Source organism: Odontesthes bonariensis, chromosome 22 (assembly GCF_027942865.1).
Source record: "Odontesthes bonariensis isolate fOdoBon6 chromosome 22, fOdoBon6.hap1, whole genome shotgun sequence".
Taxonomy (NCBI): Eukaryota; Metazoa; Chordata; class Actinopteri; order Atheriniformes; family Atherinopsidae; genus Odontesthes; species Odontesthes bonariensis.
The window spans coordinates 32,491,478-32,514,903 of record NC_134527.1 but is presented as its reverse complement, the minus strand read 5'-3'; the positions used below and the strand labels follow the sequence as shown (position 1 = coordinate 32,514,903).

The window sequence follows — 23,426 nt, the reverse complement described above, 5'->3', positions numbered from 1 at the left end:
GGCACCGCACATTTCCACGGTCTTTTCTCTCTTGATACATCTGATCGTTGACGTGAAAAAGTGCGTACGCCACTATTTTGTGCGTACGCACCCTTTGTACGCACATGAGGCCCCTGGTCTCTTATTCCTTCCCAAAGCGCATACTAAAACATATCTTTGAGTTTTTATGGAACAGCCTTCCTGAAGACCTGAGGGCAACTGGGACTGTTGATATCTTTAAAAGAAAGCTTTAACCTGTTTAGTAAAGTCTTGGTTAAATATCTTTAATTAGTATTCAGTCAATATTTTACTTCCATTTATTTCCTTCTTAGTTTTATGTTAAAACTAGATTGATCATTTTCTGTATTTATTTATTAATTACTTATTCAACACATTTATATTACTATTAATGCATTTATTTTAATATCTTACCCATGTTTTTTATACAATCTTTTCCATTCCATTTTTATAGTGTTTGTTATATTTATCTCATCCATTTGAACTCTTTTTAATTCAAACTTCCAGTGTTCTTACTGTGGCTGAGAGTTATGACCGCGCTTTCACACAACATTCCGTGTATATGTTCATGTGCATGTGTGTGTCTATGTGGGAGTCGTGGTTTTGGGGAATTGGATGGCTAAAGTGGCCTTTTTTTTTGTATATGCACGTATGTATGCATGTATGTGTGTGGACGGTGGGAGGAAGCCGGAGTAGCTGCAGAGAACCGACGCATACACGGGGAGAACATGCACACTCCACACAGAAAGGAACCTGGACCCTCTTGCTGTGACGGTGCTAACCACCACACACTGTGTAGCCCCCCTTTCTCAAACTTTTCTTTCCAAAACAAAATATGGGCCAGGAAGAAGTCAGATGAGGAGGACTGGTGTCTGTGCAGAGATCAGTGTGAACTGAAGCGACCTGGAACAGAGGCCTCGGGTTCTCTTCAGCACATGGCTTCAGCTGAGGGAACCCTTTCTGCCCATCCTAATAGAGCATTCTCACAGCAGGAAGTCTGGATGTCATCAGAGATATTATATACTAATATTAATAGTCAAACCCTTACTTTTAATCCATACTCTTAGAGGAACTGTGAAGGTCTGTTCAATTTGCTTTGAGCTTTCTGATTATAGAAATGTTGCTTTCTCCCATTTTACTCGGAACCATCAGATGGAAGGCCCAGTTGTCCCACCAGCGGACGCCTGCTGTGAGTACCGTGGCATCAGAGGTGGCTCCAGCTGCATGCTGACAGGCTGCGATGGTTTCAGAGCAGCAGCACCTTTAGGCTGGAGCTGGGTTTCCAAATGGAACCACAGAACAGCTTCATGTTGTTTCATTTTTATTTTGGACATCATTTGATACTAATTTGACCAAAGTTTGGATGGTCTTTAGAGAAAAGACTTCTTCTCTGTAACCTCACATGTGTGAATTCCTTAAACATGAACGTGTTAGTCTGCAGCCGGCCCAACGTTCCTCTAACAGGAAAGACTGCCCCATCTCCCCTGGCTTTAAATCTGTCACCACATCAGCATACAGATGGGCGTAGCAACCAAGCTACACCCTTACCAACATGAGGAGCTTCCACTTTAAGGCAAAACAGGCCAAGACTGTCCCTGCCCAGTTAATGATGGGGTAACAGGAGTTAATAACTGGGGCCGTTTTCAGCTCCACTAAAGTCAAAGCACAACATTTCTCAGACAGCAGGTGTGAGGGTGGGCAGAACCAGTATCCCCCCAGTGTCCCACACATTAATGCCTGCCACAGCACCCATAAACCCTGACCGAGGGGCAGCAGGTGGGGGACATCCCTTCATCCCTCTGGTGTGAAGTTTCTTTAACAGGATAATGTGTGCACAATCACTCAGTCCATCAGCTGCTTCCTGTCTGCAGTTTTTCACATTAAAATCCTTCCTGCCACAATAAAGGCCATTCAATCAGTTTATTGACAGATTTACAGTCATATCAACAATGTTAAATGTCATCAACAGCAATTCAATACAAATTCAAGAATATGAAAGAAAAGGTCTGGAATCAAAAAGTGAGAGAAGCTGTGTGCAGAGGAGAAGTGAAGAGCCAGCTGATGCTGATGGGGGTCTCACTAAGTGACACAGGAAAGGTGGTGCCCCCCCCCCCCCCAGCCTACAGAAGCTATCACAACACATTCAGGCTTCAAACGTGTGTGGTTTCCTCCAAATGTCCCCACAATGCAACAGTAAGTACAGTGGACCCCCCAGGGTCAGTCAGAGGAACACTGTCTGGGGAACGACTCGGGGGGGGTCCGTGGTGCTTCTGACCGACTCCATCACAGGTCCTCGCTCCGCTGGGGTCAGTGTGTTCAGGAGGGCAAAGCCCTGCTTTACATACCAGTCCTCAGCATCAGGGGGGGGGGGGGCTCAGGACGGGCCTGCTGCTGTTGCAGCCCCCCGGCAGGAACACAGTGCTGTCAGAGCGGGGGGTCCAGTGTTGCATGCTGGTAACCTGCACTGACAGGGGGCTGTGGGTGGGCTGCATGAGCTCTGAGGAGTCCAGAGCCTGCTGGTAGTAGTGTCCCTCTGAAGCACTGACCGGAGAGGACGGCCCCCCAGGGGACTCGTATTCAGGGTCAACGGCCTCCACTTTGATCTGGAGGCTCCTGGACTTGATCCGGAGTTTGTGGGGCAGAGCTGAGCAGCTGTTATCTGGCACTTTGTGTGTGGAGACGATGACGCTGGTCGGATCAGCTGCAGATGCCATCAGGCCCCTGGGGACCTGCTGCTCATCCTCACCGTCTGAAGACTTGCTGACAGCCCCGTCCTCCAAGCTCCTGGGGGAGCTCCTGGGGGAGCTCCTGGGGGAGCTACTGGGGGAGCTCCTGGGGGACCCCGTGTTCTGCATGAATGAGGCAGGCCCAGAGTAGGCCTCAGCCAAACGGTGCTGATAAAGTCCATACCTCCTGTCCTGAGCGTAGCTGCCCTGTTCTGCTGGCTCTTGCTTGACATCAGCTGTTCTGCAGAGATTAAAGCTGCCCTGAGCTGCAGTACAGGTCTCAGGCATGAGAGGCGAGTGTTTGATGACTGAAATGCAGCTGCCCCGCAGTGGAAGAGGCTCCAGCTCTCTGGTGATTGAACCCTGACCAGCACATGATGGGTTAAACCCACCCTGGCAGGTGAGGGTGGGGGATTTAGAGAGCTGCTGGACTTCTTGGGCGTATGCTGCTGAGCTTACCAGGCCATACTTCAGCTTCAGCGAGAGCAGCTCTGCCTTCAGGGAGGCATTTTCTTCTCCGAGGGCCATCAGCTTGTTCTCCAGCACCATGTCATTTATCCTCCGCTTCTCCCTGGAGCGTTTGGCAGCTTCGTTGTTTTTACGACGCCTCTCCCAGTAAAGGGTGTCCTTCTTCTCCTCGGGGATGAACTCCCTTTTCCTGCGACATGCAGACTTAGCCTTGAAAGGAGCTGCAGAAATGCTGCCCATCATATCTCTGTTGGGCCCCTGTAGGGCCACAGCCAGAAGCAGAGCATCCTCTCCGCTGTAGGACCCACTGGACTCCATTTCTTGCTTGATTGATTGCATATTATGAATGTTTGCTGCAGGCAGTATGTTCACAGGTCTTTAACTGTACACCATCATGCTGGTGGGCAACATGAGGAACTCCCACACTGAATTCATCCAGTTGAGCTGAAGAAATCTGCAGAATAAAAGACAAAAGGAAATCATTTACACGGGTGTCCAGCTGCAAACAGAGTTCTTCATGTCAGAAATGTTTCCATGATGGGAGGTTCCGCCTGCCTCTGTGACGGTTAGCTACACAAACACATGGTCAACAGTCTGCTGCTCCTCTGAAGGAGTGGGCAGCAGAGCCACATGTTAGCATACGTGGCTCAGAGCAGAGACGTGCGCACCCTGCGCTCTGATACGTACATGCACACTTTCACCAGGTTGCAACATCTCTTCAGTCAAAGCCTCACTTAGCATCTCCATTCATTTGAAAAGCTCAGACCAGTTTGTGAAAATCCAAAACTTCATGTTTAAACACACGCACACACATATATATATAAATACATGTGACATATATTAACACGAGGGTGAAAGTGAGAAATTTGGACTTGCTCATGTCCAGGTGAATAAATAGTGCAGTGGTAAGACTGCTACCCTTCATGTGGGTGACCAGAGTTCAAATCTTAACCCTCCCTCTGCATGAAAGGTTCTACCTCCAGTAGGGGTCCTTAGTCAGGACCCCCTTATGCTACCTGCCTACCTGAGATATGAGTGTAAGTCGCTTTGGATAAAAGTGTCTGCCAAATGCATAAATATAAGTGTTTTACACCTGCATGACCAATCTAATTCAGCTGTTTATTCAGTAACTGTCCCAAAGTTCAACAGGCATCTCATCTGAAGTCTTTAGTTTGTCTACAGAAGGTAAATTGTCTGTCACAGCAGTAGCACTCAAATAAAACCTGGATTGTTGGATTAGGAGTTGCTCCCAAGATGCTGAATGAGTGACACGTCACGGGTCAATGAGCATGAGGTAATGACAGGAGTTACGACCAAATACTAAAAATCTGTTCTTTTACATTTGCCACAGATCAAAGCAAAGTCTTTATTAAGATAAGATGGTCCTTTCCACAATGTTACAGCAGCAGGGACGGGAGATAAGGCAAGGCAGCTGAAAATAGGTGTGTCTTCAACCTGGACTTAAACACACAGTGTTTCAGCTGATCTGAGGCTTTCTGGGAGTTTGTTCCAGACATGTGGAGCATAGAAGCTGAATGCAGCTTCTCCATGTCTGGTTCTGACTCTGGGAACTGATAGAAGACCAGATCCAGATGACCTGAGGGGTCTGGAAGGTTCATACTGGGTCAGGAGGTCCCTGATGTGTTCTGGTCCTGGACCATTCAGAGCTTTATAGACCAGCATCAGAACTTTAAAGTCTATCCTCTGATGGACAGGCAGCCGGTGTAAAGACCTCAGAGCTGGACTGATGTGCTCCACTTCTTTGGTCTCAGTGAGGACTCGAGCAGCAGAGTTCTGAATGAGCTGCAGTTGTCTAACTGACTCTTTAGGTAGATCTGTAAAGATGCCGTTACAGTAATCAAGCCGACTGAAGATGAATGCATGGACTAGTTTTTCCAGGTCCTGCTGACACATCAGATATTTTAACCTTGATATATTCTTAAGGTGATAGGAGGCTGACTTTGTTACTGCCTTAATGTGTTTTTCCAAATTTAGGTCTGAGTCCATCACTACACCCAGATGTCTGGCCTGGTTGGTAGTTTTTAGGTGTATAGATTAAAGTTCTGTGGTGACCTGTAATCGTTTCTCTTTGGCTCCAAAGACAATTACCTCAGTTTTGTTTTTGTTTAGCTGGAGAAAGTTGTGGCACATCCAGTCATTAATCTCCTCAATGCATTTACCAAGAGCCTGTACAGGGCCTCGGTCTCCTGGTGACATTGTAATATATATATCTGCGTGTCATCTGCATAGCTATGGTAGTTTATTTTGATGTTTTTGTGCCAGTGGGAGCATGTAGATGTTAAACAGAAGAGATCCCAGGATGGAACCTTGGGGAACTCCACATGTGACTCTTGTGTGCTCAGATGTAAAGTTACCTATTGACACAAAGTACTTCCTGTTCTCCAAGTATGTTTTGAACCAATTTAGTACAGTTCTGGAAAGACCCGCCCAGTTTTCCAGTCGTTTCAGTAATATATTGTGGTCAACTGTATCAAATGCAGCACTGAGATCCAGTAAAACTAAGACTGACATTTTCCACCGTCTGTATTGAGACATATGTCATTAAACACTTTGGTCAGAGCCGTCTCAGTGCTGTGGTGCTGTCTAAAACCTGACTGGAAGGTATCATAGCAGTTATTTCGTGTTAAAAAGTAATTAAGCTGTTGAAAAAACGCTTTTTCAATGATCTTACTTAAAAATGGGAGATTTGAGATGGGCCTGTAGTTGTTCATTTGTGTCTTGTCAAGATTGTCCTTTTCCTTTTTTGTCTGTGAAGAATTTGGCAAAGTCATTGCAGGCCATGATGGAATGAAGTTCAGTTGCCACTAACACAGGAGGGTTTGTTAGCCTGTCAGCTGTAGCCAATAAGGCCGGAGCATTAGGACTGTTTTTGGTGATGATGTCAGAGAAGTAGGACTTCCTTGCATTCCTCAGTTGTAAATTATAAGAGTGAAGTTTCTCTTTATAGATGTTATAATGAACCTGGAGATTTTTTTTCTCCATCTGCGCTCAGCTTTCCGACACTCTCTGTTCCCATTTTTCACCAGTGTGGAATTTCACCATGGAGACTTCTTCCTTCCAGAGATAAAATTCACCTTAATGGGAGCAATAGCATCCATAACATTTAACATTTCAGCATTGAAGCTACTGACGAGCTCATTGACTGAACCCCGAACAGGGCAGGTGTTAAAGAGAAGACCTGGTTAAAGATCTCACTACTGTTTTCAGTTCTACACCGTTTTGAGATCAATAATGTGATAAAAAAAAAGATTGCATATACTGTAAATCACGAACTATAGAGCGCACCTTAATATAAGCCGCAGCCCTAATTTTAAAAAGAAAATCCATTTTGTAACTTGTATAGGCCGCACCGGATTATGAGCCGCGGGTTAGGTGTTAGTGATAATATGAGATATGTACACAAAAAGATGTTACACGTGAGGATTTTTAAACTTTCAATTAAATGTGTATGGTAACATAAAGAAATACATACTGCAAAAGCTTTTTTCCCCGAACAGTGCCCGTAACACTGATGGATTTAACTTAAATACCTATCTGTAACGCACAAACACGTGCCGTAAATGTTTTTTTTTCCCGAACAGTGCCCGTAACAGGGCTGGTAAAAAAAAGAGACGGTAGCCTACCAGGAAGTCATTGATCGCCTTTAATTTAAAAGCTGCATCATATGCATTTCTTCGTTTGTTTTCCATGTTGAGGGCGAGTACAAATGACCAATTTACAATAATTTAGTACTGTAAGTGCGTTTGATTTATCGTACAATTTCATTGGACCACTGTGAACTATTCGTTAATTTTATCTGCATGGAAAATAAAGAAAAAACATATTAGCCGCACCATATAAACTGTATAAACTGTGTGCTTCCTGCTTCTGAAGAGTGCAGACGTGTCTCTGCTTCCTCCTGCTGCTTATCGCTTTATTTGCTTTTAAATCATTTTACTTCTTTCCACAAGTCTTGGATATAATTTTATTCTTTTTCTTTTAAGTGAACCAAGACTTTTTAAAATCATTTTTATTCTTTTTACATCTTATCTGACGAGCCAGCGACTACAACCCTTTCAACATGCCCTGTGAAAGCTGTCGGATATATCAACAAGAAATTTGTGCGCTACAAGTAAGGATTTTTGCCTTAGAAACTGAAATGGGACTTCATGAAACGCTCCCAATGGAATCCAGTGGTAAGAAGTCCACATTTACTTCCAAAGGAAAGGGTGAAAAAACTGCTACCTCCAACTTAAAGCTAAATGATATTGTGTCTTTTCCAAGACTCTGTAAAGGCACGTATGATGGACTTGGTGCAAAGCCGAAGAATCGTCAAACTGTTGGTATCAACAGAGGATATGTAACATCAGCCGGAATAAAGTTAACAAACAGATTTTTACCTGTCAGAGCCAAATGTGACTGAGTGTAACAGACAGAGAGACGGTACAAAATAGCAGATGGACAGAGAAACTGTGCCGAGTATCAAGGTCAAAGGAGACGGAGCCATATCTAATATAAACATAAAGAGAATGGTTACATGCAGCTATCCAAGTGCCGCTGTCTCTGACATCACAAGATTACTACCTGAGGTACTGGCAAAACACCAAGGGGTGAAACAGCTGATTGTGCACGTGGGTGCAGTGGACATCAGAGAGAATCAGTCTGAAATCTTAAAAAAAGACTTTGAGAAACTGTTTGAGAGTCTTGATAAAGTGACAATACCAACATTCATAAGTGGACCTCTCCCAAACATCGACAGGAGGATCAACAAATTCAGCCGGCTGCTTCAGTTGAACACATGGCTGTCCAAAGTCTGTGAGTCCAGAGGACCTCATTTCATCGAGAACTTTAATCTTTTCTGGCAAAGAGATGATCTCTTTCAAAGAAAAGGCCCACACCTGAACAGAGGTGGAGTGAGACGACTGACGGATAATCTTCTCCACGCTCTGGGGCATCAGAAGGGGCCAGGGCCAGGACCAGGACCAGGGCCAGGGCCAGGGCCAGGGCCAGGGCCAGGGCCAGGGCCAGGGCCAGGACCGGGACCAGGGCCAGGGCCAGGACCGGGACCAGGACCGGGTCCTGTGCTGCCGCAGAGAGAGAAGACGAGCCAGAGAAGAGCTCCTGCCTCGCCACCCAAGGACCCAGCAAAGGATTCAGCCACAGCAGCCACAGCAGCACCTCCAGCATCCCGAACACAGGATTCAGCAGCTCCACCATCGCCTTCACCACGGGCCTCACCACAGGCCTGGGACCCACCTGCTGCATCTACACCCTCCAGAGATGTTTCACCATCGTTCTCTTCTCCACCGTCACCCATGAGACTTCCTGATCACCTTGAAAGCTTGGTGAAATCAGGGATTAAAATGGTTCCTCTCACGCCAAACATGGCAAGATCAAGAATTCTATCCTCAAAGAAGCATCGAGCCCCTCTCCCTCCCCAGCCTACTCCATCGACCAAAGCCCCCCCAGCTTGGCCCCCACCACCGGTGCCCACAGCTGTCATTTCCAACAGCGTCAATGCTGTTGTCTAGGACGCTAAGGGCCTCTGTGTTGGTAAACACCATCTCAACCAGAGGTCCAAGGATGGAGTGAAGAGAGGGACAATCAGACTGTCCAATCAGAGAAATCTTGTCCATATCCCTTGCAAGAACACAGCATCCAGTTCAACTATAACTAATCTCAAACACGCAGTACTCAATGTCAGATCTTTAAGTAACAAATCATTCCTGATAAATAGTTTTATTTCCTCTCACAATCTTGATTTTATGTTTTTAACTGAGACGTGGCTCGACAGAAACACAGCAAATGCAGTCCTGATTGAGTCTGGTCCACCTCACTTCAATTTTGTGTCTGAAACACGAGACAACCAGAGGGGTGGGGGTGTTTGTGCCATGTTCAGGGACAATATACCCACCCACAAGTTGTCATTTGGGGTTTTTTCATCATTTGAGTATGTGTCATTCAAAATGGAGATAAAACAATCTTCCATACTTTATATCACCATTTATAAACCACCACAGAATTGTTTTATTGATGATTTTACTGAACTACTTTCAGTTGTGTGCACTGCTTTTGACTGTTTAGTCATAACAGGGGACTTGAATGTGCATGTGGACGTAGCGCATAACAAGGAAGCTAAAGAGCTCACTGCTGTCCTTGAAATGTTTGGTCTAACTCAGCATGTGACTGAGCCCACCCACAACAGAGGGCACACTCTAGATGTGCTCATTTCAAGGGGGGTTGTTATTTCAAACGTGAATGTCGTCGATGTTGCTTTATCTGATCATTTCTGTGTTTTCTTCGACCTATCTACTTTACCCAAAACACCAGCTGGGTCTGCAGTTGTTCGGGGAAGACTCATAAATGACAGAACAGGGACACAGTTTATGGAAATGATTAGGTTTGAGAACACCCCGTGTTCTGATGTTGATGACCTGTTGAACTCTTACACATCAAGTCTCTTAAATGTTTTGGATACCATTGCTCCTGTCAAGGTTAGAATGGTTAAAAGTAGGCAAAGGGCGCCATGGAGGAAAGAAGAGTCGGTCAGGGCACAGAAAAGGGAGTGCCGGAGAGCCGAACGGAAATGGCGCAAGTCAAAGCTCCAGGTTCATTATGAGACTTACAAAGAAAAGCTATGTGTGTTCAACCAGACTTTGTGTAGAACAAGGGAGAGTTATTTTTCTGAAATCATCAAAAACTGCAGTAACAACTCTCGTGTCCTGTTTGCTACAGTAAACAGATTAACAAACCCTCCAGTTTCACTGCCTTTAGAACTCATTTCTACATCCAAGTGTAATGAGTTTGCAATATTCTTTAATGACAAAGTTCAAGGCATTAAAAATGCAATAATTTCCACAACACAAATAACTACTCTGCAGCCAGCTAGACACCTAGAGCTGACACATTTCACACCTGTTACTGACAAAACAGTCAAAGAGACCATCTGCAGTCTGAGTTCATCAACGTGCTGCCTTGATGAGTTGCCCACTAGATTCCTAAAGTCTGTGCTGAGCAGTTTGTTACCACAACTCGCTCATCTAGTCAACATCTCACTCCAGACTGGAACATTTCCAAAGGCCTTAAAAACTGCTGTCATTAAGCCCCTTCTAAAGAAGAGCAGTCTGATGCCACAGTACTGAACAACTACCGGCCCATATCAAACCTGCCATTCTTAGGCAAAGTTCTAGAAAAAGTTGTAAACCAGCAGCTTAGTGACTTTCTCCTGTCTAACAATGCTTTTGATACTTTCCAATCAGGCTTTAGGCCCCACCACAGCACTGAGACAGCTCTGATCAAGGTGACAAATGACATCCGCCTGAACACCGATGCAAGTAGAGTCACAGTCTTAGTTCTGCTGGACCTGAGTGCTGCCTTTCACACAGTTGACCATGCGATCTTATTACAGAGTTTAGAAGACTGGGTGGGAATCTCTGGTCATGCTTTAAACTGGTTCAAGTCCTATCTGGAGGACAGGAAATATTTTGTTGAAATTGGTAACTGTCTCTCGGACCAAATGGCTGTGACCTGTGGGGTTCCCCAGGGGTCAATCCTGGGACCCGTATTGTTCAATCTGTACATGCTTCCACTAGGCCAGCTAATACGCAGCTATAATGTGTCCTACCACAATTATGCAGATGACACTCAGATCTACGTGTCACTGACGGCAGGAGAACACGGGCCTGTAGATACACTGTGTCGCTGCATCGAACAGATCAGTGTGTGGATGCAAAACAATTTCCTCCAGCTAAACTCAGACAAAACTGAAATCATTGTCTGTGGCCCACAGAAACAAAGAGAAAGTGTTATCAGTCACCTTGAGACTCTCTCTCTAAAACCTAACTATCAAGTTAGAAATCTCGGGGTAATATTGGACTCAGACCTAAACTTTAACAGCCACATTAAATCTGTAACATCAGCAGCTTTTTACCATCTAAAAAACATTGCCGGAATCAAAGAAATAGTGTCTAAAGCAGACTTAGAGAGACTGATCCATGCGTTTGTCTCCAGCAGGTTAGACTACTGTAACGGCCTGCTCACTGGGCTCTCTAAACGGGCTGTAAGACAGCTGCAGTACATCCAGAACGCTGCTGCTCGAGTCCTGACTAGAACCAGGAAATACCACCATATTAGTCCAGTGCTCAGGTCTCTGCACTGGCTTCCTGTCGCTCAGAGAATAGACTTTAAAACAGCTCTGCTTGTGTACAAGTCTCTTCACGGTCAAGCGCCAAAGTACATCTCTGACATGTTAGAGCCATATGAACCAACTCGGGCTCTGAGAACCTCAGGGAGGGGTCTCCTGCTGGTGCCCAGAGTCAGGACTAAACAAGGTGAGGCTGCGTTTCAGTTTTATGCCCCTAAAATCTGGAACAGTCTCCCAGAAGATGTGAGACAGGCCTCAACTCTGACAATGTTTAAATCCAGGCTGAAAACAGTTCTATTTAGCTGTGCATATGACACCTGAAAGTATTTTATCTGCACTCTTGACTTTTAAATTAATTAATGATTATTTTAATGGGTTTTAAATTTCTTTCTTTTTTAATTTCTTTCTTTTATTTTTTTTATTCCTTTTTAATGGTTTTATTGCCTTCTTGTGATTTTATGTAGCTGTAAAGCACTTTGAATTGCCCTGTGTATGAATTGTGCTCTATAAATAAAATTGCCTTGCCTATAAGCCGCGGTGCTCAAAGCCTGGAAAAAATGAGTGGCTTATAGTCCGGAATTTATGGTACATGTTTGTGAATGTGCAGAGATTGTGTTGTACTGGCTATAGAAAAATAAAAGAAAGTAATGATGAAGTTGTTACTGCTCCTTGCTGTAAAACACGAGATCAGCATGAAGCTGATCAGGGATCAGAGAAGAGAAGAGGAGACAAAGAACTACAGAGTGGAAATGTAAGCTGTGGGTGACATTAAAGTCTGAGGTGTGTGTGAGCTGCGTGTGTGTGAGCTGCGTGTGTGTGAGCGAGGTGTGTGAGCTGTGTGTGTGCTGCGTGTGTGAGCTGCGTGTGTGAGCTGCGTGTGTGTGTGCTGAGTGTGAGCTGCGTGTGAGCGAGGTGTGTGTGTGAGCTGTGTGTGTGTGAGCGAGGTGTGTGAGCAGTGTGTGTGAGGTGTGTGTGTGCTGTGTCTGAGGTGTGTGTGAGCTGTGTGTGTGCTGCGTGTGTGAGCTGCGTGTGTGAGCTGCGTGTGTGTGTGCTGTGTGTGGTGTGTGTGTGAGGTGCGTGTGTGAGCTGCGTGTGTGAGGTGCGTGTGAGCGAGGTGTGTGTGTGAGCTGTGTGTGTGTGAGCTGCGTGTGTGCTGTGTGTGTGAGCTGCGTGTGTGAGCTGCGTGTGTGAGCGAGGTGTGTGTGTGCTGTGTGTGTGTGAGCGAGCTGTGTGAGCTGCGTGTGTGAGCTGTGTGTGTGCTGCGTGTGTGTGCTGCGTGTGTGAGCTGCGTGTGAGCGAGGTGTGTGTGTGAGCTGCGTGTGTGTGCTGCGTGTGGTGTGTGTGTGAGCTGTGTGTGTGCTGCATGTGTGTGAGCTGCGTGTGTGTGAGCGAGGTGTGTGAGCTGTGTGTGTGCTGCGTGTGTGAGCTGCGTGTGTGCTGCGTGTGTGTGTGCTGAGTGTGAGCTGCGTGTGTGAGCTGTGTGTGTGTGAGCTGCGTGTGTGTGCTGCGTGTGGTGTGTGTGTGAGCTGTGTGTGTGCTGCATGTGTGTGAGCTGCGTGTGTGTGAGCGAGGTGTGTGAGCTGTGTGTGTGCTGCGTGTGTGAGCTGCGTGTGTGCTGCGTGTGTGTGTGCTGAGTGTGAGCTGCGTGTGTGAGCTGTGTGTGTGAGCTGTGTGTGTGTGAGCGAGGTGTGTGAGCAGTGTGTCTGAGGTGTGTGTGAGCTGTGTGTGTGCTGCGTGTGTGAGCTGCGTGTGTGAGCTGCGTGTGTGTGTGCTGTGTGTGGTGTGTGTGTGAGGTGCGTGTGTGAGCTGCGTGTGTGAGGTGCGTGTGAGCGAGGTGTGTGTGTGAGCTGTGTGTGTGTGAGCTGTGTGTGTGTGTGTGCTGTGTGTGTGTGAGCGAGGTGTGTGAGCTGCGTGTGTGAGCTGTGTGTGTGAGCTGCGTGTGTGAGCGAGGTGTGTGTGTGAGCTGCGTGTGTGTGTGCTGTGTGTGAGGTGTGTGTGAGCTGCGTGTGTGCTGCGTGTGTGAGCTGCGTGTGTGTGTGCTGTGTGTGAGTTGCGTGTGTGCTGTGTCTGAGGTGTGTGTGAGCTGTGTGTGTGCTGCGTGTGTGAGCTGCGTGTGAGCTGCGTGTGCGAGCGAGGTGTGTGTGAGCTGTGTGTGTGTGTGAGCTGCGTGTGTGCTGCGTGTGTGAGCTGTGTGTGAGGTGTGTGTGTGTGAGCGAGGTGTGTGAGCTGCGTGTGTGAGCGAGGTGTGTGTGTGAGCTGTGCGTGTGTGAGCTGCGTGTGTGAGCTGTGTGTGAGGTGTGCGTGTGTGAGCGAGGTGTGTGAGCTGCGTGTGTGAGCGAGGTGTGTGAGCTGCGTGTGTGAGCTGTGTGTGTGAGCTGTGTGTGTGCTGCGTGTGTGTGTGCTGTGTGTGAGCTGTGTGTGTGTGCTGTGTGTGAGCTGTGTGTGTGTGCTGCGTGTGTGTGTGCTGTGTGTGTGTGAGCTGTGTGTGTGCTGCATGTGTGTGCTGCATGTGTGAGCGAGGTGTGTGAGCTGTGTGTGTGTGCTGTGTGTGTGAGCTGTGTGTGTGAGCTGCGTGTGTGAGCTGTGTGTGTGCTGCGTGTGTGTGTGCTGTGTGTGTGTGCTGTGTGTGAGGTGTGTGTGTGAGCTGCGTGTGTGAGGTGCGTGTGTGAGCTGTGTGTGTGCTGCGTGTGTGTGTGCTGTGTGTGTGCTGTGTGTGTGTGAGCTGTGTGTGTGCTGCATGTGTGTGCTGCATGTGTGAGCTACGTGTGTGAGCGAGGTGTGTGAGCTGTGTGTGTGTGCTGTGTGTGAGGTGTGTGTGTGAGCTGTGTGTGTGAGCTGCGTGTGTGAGCTGTGTGTGTGCTGCGTGTGTGTGTGCTGTGTGTGAGCTGTGTGTGTGTGCTGTGTGTGAGGTGTGTGTGTGGTGTGTGTGTGTGCTGTGTGTGAGGTGTGTGTGTGAGCTGCGTGTGTGAGGTGCGTGTGTGAGCTGTGTGTGTGCTGCGTGTGTGTGTGCTGTGTGTGTGTGAGCTGTGTGTGTGTGAGCTGTGTGTGTGCTGCATGTGTGTGCTGCATGTGTGAGCTGTGTGTGTGAGCTGTGTGTGAGCGAGGTGTGTGAGCTGCGTGTGTGTGCTGCGTGTGTGAGCTGCGTGTGAGCGAGGTGTGTGAGCTGTGTGTGTGTTGTGTCTGAGGTGTGTGTGAGCTGTGTGTGTGTGCTGTGTGTGGTGTGTGGTGTGTGTGTGAGCTGTGTGTGAGCTGCATGTGTGAGCTGCGTGTGTGAGCTGCATGTGTGAGCTGCGTGTGTGTGCTGCGTGTGGTGTGTGTGTGAGCTGTGTGTGTGAGCTGTGTGTGAGCTGTGTGTGTGTGAGCTGCGTGTGTGAGCTGCGTGTGTGTGAGCTGCGTGTGTGAGCTGCGTGTGTGAGCTGCGTGTGTGAGCTGCGTGTGTGCTGTGTCTGAGGTGTGTGTGAGCTGTGTGTGTGTGCTGTGTGTGGTGTGTGTGTGAGCTGCGTGTGTGAGCGAGGTGTGTGTGTGCTGTGTCTGAGGTGTGTGTGAGCTGCGTGTGTGAGCTGCGTGTGTGTGAGCGAGGTGTGTGAGCTGCGTGTGTGAGCTGTGTGAGCAGTGTGTGTGAGCTGTGTGTGTGTGAGCGAGGTGTGTGTGAGCTGCGTGTGTGAGCTGCGTGTGTGAGCTGTGTGTGTGTGAGCTGCGTGTGTGCTGCGTGTGTGAGCTGCGTGTGTGTGTGCTGTGTGTGAGGTGTGTGTGAGCTGTGTGTGTGCTGCGTGTGTGAGCGAGGTGTGTGAGCTGTGTGTGTGTGTGTGCTGTGTATGAGGTGTGTGTGAGCTGCGTGTGTGAGCTGTGTGTGTGAGCGAGGTGTGTGTGAGCTGTGTGTGTGCGAGCTGTGTGTGAGCTGTGTGTGTGAGCTGTGTGTGTGAGCGAGGTGTGTGAGCTGCGTGTGTGAGCGAGGTGTGTGAGCTGCGTGTGTGAGCTGCGTGTGTGAGCTGCGTGTGTGAGCGAGGTGTGTGTGTGAGCTGCGTGTGTGAGCTGCGTGTGAGCTGTGTGTGTGAGCGAGGTGTGTGTGTGAGCTGCGTGTGTGAGCTGCGTGTGAGCTGTGTGTGTGAGCGAGGTGTGTGTGTGAGCTGCGTGTGTGAGCTGCGTGTGAGCTGTGTGTGTGAGCGAGGTGTGTGTGTGAGCTGCGTGTGTGAGCTGCGTGTGTGCTGCGTGTGTGAGCTGCGTGTGTGAGCGAGGTGTGTGAGGAGAGGTGTGTGTGAGCTGTGTGTGAGCTGTGTGTGTGAGCTGCGTGTGTGTGCTGCGTGTGTGTGCTGTGTGTGTGTGCTGTGTGTGAGGTGTGTGTGAGCTGTGTGTGTGTGAGCGAGGTGTGTGAGCTGCGTGTGTGAGCTGCGTGTGTCAGCGAGGTGTGTGTGTGAGGTGTGTGTGAGCTGTGTGTGTGTGCTGTGTGTGGTGTGTGTGTGAGCTGCGTGTGTGAGCTGTGCGTGTGGTGTGTGTGTGAGCTGCGTGTGTGTGCTGTGTGTGAGCGAGGTGTGTGAGCGCTGTGCGTGTGAGCTGTGTGTGTTGTGTGTGTGTGTGTGAGCTGCGTGTGAGGTGTGTGTGAGCTGTGTGTGTGTGCTGTGTGTGGTGTGTGTGTGAGCTGCGTGTGTGAGCTGCGTGTGTGAGCTGCGTGTGTGAGCTGTGCGTGTGAGGTGCGTGTGAGCTGTGTGTGTGAGGTGCGTGTGAGCTGTGTGTGTGAGGTGCGTGTGAGCTGCGTGTGTGAGCTGTGCGTGTGAGGTGCGTGTGAGCTGTGCGTGTGAGGTGCGTGTGAGCTGTGTGTGTGAGCTGCGTGTGTGAGCTGTGTGTGTGAGCTGCGTGTGTGAGCTGCGTGTGTGAGCTGTGTGTGTGTGAGCTGCGTGTGTGAGCTGTGTGTGTGCTGCGTGTGTGAGCTGCGTGTGTGAGCTGCGTGTGTGAGCTGCGTGTGAGCTGTGTGTGTGCTGCGTGTGTGAGCGAGGTGTGTGTGTGCTGTGTATGAGGTGTGTGTGAGCTGTGTGTGTGAGCTGTGTGTGTGAGCTGCGTGTGTGAGCTGTGTGTGTGCTGCGTGTGTGAGCTGAGTGTGTGAGCGAGGTGTGTGTGAGCTGTGTGTGTGCTGCGTGTGTGTGAGCTGTGTGTGTGTGTGCTGTGTGTGAGCTGTGTGTGAGCTGTGTGTGTGAGCTGCGTGTGTGTGAGCTGTGTGTGAGGTGTGTGTGTGCTGCGTGTGTGAGCTGCGTGTGAGCTGTGTGTGTGTGAGCTGTGTGTGTGAGCTGTGTGTGTGAGCGAGGTGTGTGTGTGAGCTGCGTGTGTGAGCTGCGTGTGTGAGCTGCGTGTGTGTGAGCTGTGTGTGTGAGCTGCGTGTGTGTGAGCTGTGTGTGTGAGGTGTGTGTGAGCTGTGTGTGTGTGAGCGAGGTGTGTGAGCTGCGTGTGTGAGCTGCGTGTGTGTGCTGCGTGTGTGTGTGCTGTGTGTGTGAGCGAGGTGTGTGTGCTGTGTGTGTGAGCTGCGTGAGCTGCGTGTGTGAGCTGCGTGTGTGTGAGCTGCGTGTGTGAGCTGTGTGTGTGCTGTGTGTGTGAGCTGTGTGTGTGAGCTGCGTGTGTGAGCGAGGTGTGTGTGTGAGCTGTGTGTGTGAGCTGCGTGTGTGAGCTGCGTGTGTGAGCTGCGTGTGTGTGAGCGAGGTGTGTGTACTGTGTGTGAGGTGTGTGTGAGCTGTGTGTGTGAGCTGTGCGTGTGCTGTGTGTGTGTGCTGTGTGTGTGAGCTGTGTGTGTGTGAGCTGTGTGTGTGAGCTGCGTGTGTGAGCTGCGTGTGTGTGAGCGAGGTGTGTGTACTGTGTGTGAGGTGTGTGTGAGCTGTGTGTGTGAGCTGTGTGTGTGAGGTGTGTGTGTGAGCTGTGCGTGTGCTGTGTGTGTGCTGCGTGTGTGAGCTGCGTGTGTGTGAGCGAGGTGTGTGTACTGTGTGTGAGGTGTGTGTGAGCTGTGTGTGTGAGCTGTGCGTGTGAGCTGCGTGTGTGAGCTGTGTGTGTGAGCTGCGTGTGTTTGCTGTGTGTGTGAGCTGCGTGTGTGTGCTGTGTGTGAGGTGTGTGTGTGAGCTGCGTGTGTGAGCTGCGTGTGTGTGAGCTGCGTGTGAGGTGTGTGTGAGCTGTGTGTGTGTGAGCGAGGTGTGTGAGCTGAGTGTGTGAGCGAGGTGTGAGCTGCGTGTGTGTGCTGTGTGTGAGGTGTGTGTGAGTGTGCTGTGTGTGAGGTGTGTGTGAGCGAGGTGTGTGAGCTGTGTGTGTGAGCTGCGTGTGTGAGGTGTGTGTGTGTGAGCTGTGTGTGTGTGAGCGAGGTGTGTGTGTGAGGTGCGTGTGAGTGTGTGTGCTGTGTGTGAGCTGTGTGTGTGTGAGCGAGGTGTGTGTGTGAGGTGCGTGTGAGCTGTGTGTGAGGTGTGTGTGAGCTGTGTGTGTGTGAGCGAGGTGTATGTACTGTGTGTGAGGTGTGTGTGAGCTGCGTGTGTGAGCTGTGCGTGTGGTGTGTGTGTGAGCTGCGTGTGTGAGCTGTGCGTGTGCTGTGTGTGTGAGCTGTGTGTGTGAGCTGTGTGTGTGAGCTGTGTGTGAGCTGCGTGTGTGTGAGCTGCGTGTGTGAGCGTGTGTGTGAGTTGTGTGTGTGAGCTGTGTGTGTGCTGTGTGTGAGCTGCGTGTGTGGTGTGTGTGTGAGTATGTGTGAGCTGTGTGTGTGTGCTGTGTGTGTGAGCTGCGTGTGTGAGCGAGGTGTGTGTGTGAGCTGTGTGTGTGAGCTGCGTGTGTGAGCTGCGTGTGTGAGCTGCGTGTGTGGTGTGTGTGTGAGCTGCGTGTGTGAGCTGCGTGTGAGCTGCGTGTGTGAGCTGTGTGTGTGGTGTGTGTGTGAGTATGTGTGAGCTGTGTGTGAGCTGTGTGTGTGTGCTGTGTGTGAGCTGCGTGTGAGCTGTGTGTGTGAGCTGCGTGTGTGGTGTGTGTGTGAGTATGTGTGAGCTGTGTGTGAGCTGTGTGTGTGTGCTGTGTGTGAGGTGCGTGTGAGCTGTAAGTAAGTAAGTAAAATTTATTCATATAGCACTTTTCGCAGAAAAGGATTCACAAAGTGCTTCACAGTGAGATCAGAATAAAAAAAACAAGGGAAAAAACAAAACAAAAAAACACTGAACACACAGCTACACATACACATCAAAACACAACATCAAACATAAAACAAAATGTCATAAAAAACCTTCACCTTAACTAAAAGTCTGTCTAAACAGCAAGGTCCTCAGCTGCTTTTTAAAAGGCTCCACAGAGTTTAAAGTGCGCAAAGAAAGTGGCAGTGCGTTCCACAGTCTCGGGGCCACTGATTGAAAGGCTCGATCCCCTCTGGTTTTAAAGTGCGTGTGCGGAATGACCAGCAGGCATTTGTCAGAGGATCTTAAAGAACGTGCAGGATTATAAAGTGTCAGCAGCTCAGAAATATAGGCAGGGGCCTGATTATTCAGAGCTCTAAAAGTGAGCACTAGAATTTTAAAATGAATCCTGACACGGACTGGGAGCCAGTGTAGTTCAGCTAAAACCGGTGTGATGTGCGCTCTTTTCTTAGTGTGGGTTAAAAGCCTAGCAGCAGAGTTTTGAACAGCCTGGAGACGATGAAGATCCTTCTGGCTCAGGCAAGTAAAAAGACTATTACAGTAGTCTAGGCGGGATGAAATAAAAGCATGGATGATCATCTCCAGTTCCACCTTTGACACTAAGGTTCTCAGCTTTGAGATGTTCCTCAGCTGGAAAAAGCAGCTCCTGATCAATGTTTTTGTGTGTTGTTGAAATGACATGGCTGAATCAAAGGCAACACCTAAATTCCGGAGACTCGACTGAGTGGATGAGCCAAGGCTTCCCATGTGGTGGCTAATAAGTGGGATCCGGTTTTCTGGAGCTGGAGCTGTGTGTGTGGTGTGTGTGTGAGCTGTGTGTGTGGTGTGTGTGTGAGCTGCGTGTGTGGTGTGTGTGTGAGCTGTGTGTGTGAGCTGCGTGTGAGCTGTGTGTGTGGTGTGTGTGTGAACTGTGTGAGCTGTGTGTGTGAGCTGTGTGTGTGAGCTGCGTGTGAGCTGTGTGTGTGGTGTGTGTGTGTGAACTGCGTGTGTGAGCTGCGTGTGTGGTGTGTGTGTGAGTTGTGTGTGTGAGCTGCGTGTGTGTGAGCTGCGTGTGTGAGCTGCGTGTGTGAGCTGCGTGTGTGAGCTGCGTGTGTGAGCTGCGCGTGTGAGCTGTGTGTGAGGTGTGCGTGTGAGCTGTGCGTGTGCTGTGTGTGTGTGCTGTGTGCGTGTGAGCTGTGTGTGTGAGCTGCGTGTGTGAGCGAGCTGTGTGAGCTGGGTGTGAGGTGTGCGTGTGAGCTGTGTGTGTGTGAGCTGTGTGTGTGAGCTGTGTGTGTGAGCTGCATGTGTGAGCTGCGTGTGTGAGCTGTGTGTGTGAGCTGCGTGTGTGAGCTGTGTGTGTGAGCTGCATGTGTGAGCTGCGTGTGTGTGGTGTGTGTGTGAGCTGTGCGTGTGAGCTGCGTGTGTGAGCTGCGTGTGTGAGCTGCGTGTGTGAGCTGCGTGTGTGTGGTGTGTGTGTGAGCTGTGTGTGTGAGCTGTGTGTGTGAGCTGCGTGTGTGAGCTGCGTGTGTGTGGTGTGTGTGTGAGCTGTGCGTGTGAGCTGCGTGTGTGAGCTGTGCGTGTGAGCTGCGTGTGAGCTGTGTGTGTGAGCTGTGTGTGTGAGCTGCGTGTGTGTGGTGTGTGTGTGAGCTGTGTGTGTGAGCTGTGTGTGTGAGCTGCGTGTGTGAGCTGCGTGTGTGAGCTGCGTGTGTGTGGTGTGTGTGAGCTGTGTGTGTGAGCTGCGTGTGTGAGAGTTGTGTGTGTGAGCTGTGTGTGTGGTGTGTGTGTGAGCTGCGTGTGTGTGGTGTGTGTGTGAGCTGCGTGTGTGGTGTGTGTGTGAGCTGCGTGTGTGAGCTGCGTGTGTGAGCTGCGTGTGTGTGAGCTGCGTGTGTGAGCTGTGTGTGTGAGCTGCGTGTGTGAGCTGCGTGTGTGGTGTGTGTGAGCTGCGTGTGTGAGCTGTGTGTGTGAGCTGCATGTGTGAGCTGCGTGTGTGTGGTGTGTGTGTGAGCTGCGTGTGTGAGCTGTGTGTGTGAGCTGCATGTGTGAGCTGCGTGTGTGAGCTGTGTGTGTGGTGTGCTGTGTGAGCTGCGTGTGTGTGGTGTGTGTGTGAGTTGTGTGTGTGAGCTGTGTGTGTGAGCTGTGTGTGTGAGCTGTGTGTGTGAGCTGCGTGTGTGAGAGTTGTGTGTGTGAGCTGCGTGTGTGAGAGTTGTGTGTGTGAGCTGCGTGTGTGTGGTGTGTGTGTGAGCTGCGTGTGTGAGCTGCGTGTGTGAGCTGCGTGTGTGTGAGCTGCGTGTGTGAGCTGCGTGTGTGTGGTGTGTGTGTGAGCTGCGTGTGTGAGCTGTGTGTGTGAGCTGCGTGTGTGGTGTGTGTGTGGTGTGTGTGAGCTGCGTGTGTGAGCTGCGTGTGTGAGCTGCGTGTGTGGTGTGTGTGAGCTGCGTGTGTGTGGTGTGTGTGTGTGAGCTGCGTGTGTGAGCTGCGTGTGTGAGCTGCGTGTGTGAGCTGTGTGTGTGGTGTGTGTGAGCTGCGTGTGTGAGCTGCGTGTGTGAGCTGCGTGTGTGGTGTGTGTGAGCTGCGTGTGTGTGGTGTGTGTGTGTGAGCTGTGTGTGTGAGCTGCGTGTGTGGTGTGTGTGTGAGCTGCGTGTGTATGGTGTGTGTGTGAGCTGCGTGTGTGTGCTGTGTGTGTGAGCTGCGTGTGTGTGAGCTGCGTGTGTGTGCTGTGTGTGTGAGCTGCGTGTGTGAGCTGTGTGTGTGAGCTGCGTGTGTGAGGTGCGTGTGAGGTGTGTGTGTGAGCTGTGCGTGTGAGGTGCATGTGAGGTGTGTGTGTGAGCTGTGCGTGTGAGGTGCATGTGAGGTGTGTGTGTGAGCTGTGCGTGTGCTGTGTGCGTGTGAGGTGCGTGTGTGAGCTGTGTGTGTGAGCTGTGTGTGTGAGGTGCGTGTGAGGTGTGTGTGTGAGCTGTGCGTGTGAGGTGCATGTGAGGTGTGTGTGTGAGCTGTGCGTGTGAGGTGCATGTGAGGTGTGTGTGTGAGCTGTGCGTGTGAGGTGCATGTGAGGTGCGTGTGTGAGCTGTGTGTGTGAGCTGTGTGTGTGAGCTGTGCGTGTGAGCTGTGCGTGTGAGCTGTGCGTGTGCTGTGTGTGTGAGCTGCGTTTGGCGGAGCTTCAGCAGCATGTTTCAGCAGCACACACCTTTGTCTTTTCTACATGAAGAAATGCTGACGTTCGCGTAACGCCGCGCTCATCTCTCCCTTTGGAAGCATATGACATCAACACTAAATTTGGAGCACACGTGGTTAAAAATAGCAGGTAACGTTAGCTCCGTGTGCTGTTCGGCCGGCTCCGTGTGCTGTTCGGCCGGCTCCGTGTGCTGTTCGGCCGGCTCGGTGTGCGGGGGAATCGGCTGCAGAGGCGGGCCGTCATCGCGTCCCATTGCCCCACATTCCTTCATTGTGTCCGTATTACACAATAACCCCCCCGCCCCCGCGCCCGGCCTCCCGGTGCCAGGCATTTCTTTGGCTGAACATTATGCAATATTTGCCTATGTAGCAATAACTATAAGGAGACATCTTTCTGAAATGATGTGTTCTGTCAGGTCCGCCGTGTATCAGGCTGGACGAGACAATGTGGCCTTTCACTGGGCTCCATGACATCATTCCTGACTCCATCTACGCCCCGAGCACACGCCAAACTCCGGGCGGAACGTTTCAGCGGGAGGCCAGGCTTTATTCACCCTGACGGACCGCCGGCTGCTCTGTGCCATACTACTGTCTGACGCTTTATCAACTGCGCAAAAGTCAACTAAAACACAAAGACCAAGGAGACAACAGCCAGCACAACAGCGAGCTGAATCCCACCTCTGGCGGGGTTCCTCCGCGGCTCAGAGGCGGACACCATCCACATGACAGCGGCACATGAGCCGGCTGCCACCCAAACACCATCTGTACACGGCTTAATGTCAGCCTCAAACACCAAAAGTCACAACTGTACCTTTTCTACCGGCAGCTCGAGGGCTTTGGTCTCGTTTTCCAGCGCGTGTCAAACACAGAGAGCCTGTGCAGGTTTTCCATCAGCCTCCAGAGAAATCTACGTCCACGCAAATCCGACAAGTTTGCTCCCCTTCCTGTGCTTTGCCTCTCAAGGTGGCCAGTGACTCATGGATCTGTGTTAGTAGGTCACTGATTAAGAGTATTGGTGGCGTGATTAAATGACAGCTCCTGCAGCCAATGGGAGCTCAGCATGTTCTAACTTCAGCCAATGACTGTGTGTCTGGCCCCTCAGCAGGAAGCTCCGCTCTTATTGAACACGTTAGTCGTTTTTTCTCTCTTTTCATCACAAAGCGCTCAGATTTGATGATTTAAAGCAAAACATTTCCACAAGCATTCAACGCCTGTCCCAGAGCAAGGTGCTGCAGTGAGTGGCCCCTGCTGCAGGGGGCACCAAACCGGATCATTTACACCTCTATGGACCAATTACAGATGTACAGAACAAGGTGGTGTGGAATCTGTTTAGATGACCTGGTCCTGGTCCTGGTCCTGGTTCTGGTCCTGGTCCTGGTCCTGGTGCTGGTCCTGGTCCTGGTGCTGGTCCTGGTCCTGGTCCTGGTGCTGGTCCTGGTCCTGGTGCTGGTCCTGGTCCTGGTCCTGGTGCTGGTCCTGGTCCTGGTCCTGGTTCTGGTCCTGGTCCTGGTCCTGGTCCTGGTGCTGGTGCTGGTCCTGGTCCTGGTCCTGGTCCTGGTCCTGGTGCTGGTCCTGGTCCTGGTCCTGGTGCTGGTCCTGGTCCTGGTCTAAGATAAGATAAGACTTTATTGTCACTGGCACTTTGCAAAGTTTCAGCGAAATTAAAATGGTGCTTGACTCATTTAGAGTTACAAACAAACAAAGTATACAAATAAATATTAAGGTAATAAAAGTAAATAGTAAAAGTAAAAATGTACAAAATTGACACTGGTATTTACAAGAATTGCACTGGTCTAATAATATAAACAGAAT

General features: G+C 50.0%; 1 protein-coding gene across 1 annotated transcript; it reads right to left on the bottom strand.

The window, feature by feature from the left end:
- Positions 1-1,878: 1,878 nt before the first annotated feature.
- On the bottom strand, positions 1,879-22,624 carry nfil3 (nuclear factor, interleukin 3 regulated). The gene is made up of 2 exons (XM_075455455.1): positions 22,426-22,624; positions 1,879-3,645 (listed from the first exon to the last, which is right to left on the bottom strand). Exon 2 carries the CDS (start codon positions 3,528-3,530, stop codon positions 2,355-2,357), a length of 1,176 nt encoding a protein of 391 aa, XP_075311570.1. The 5' UTR covers positions 3,531-3,645; positions 22,426-22,624; the 3' UTR covers positions 1,879-2,354.
- Positions 22,625-23,426: the final 802 nt, after the last annotated feature.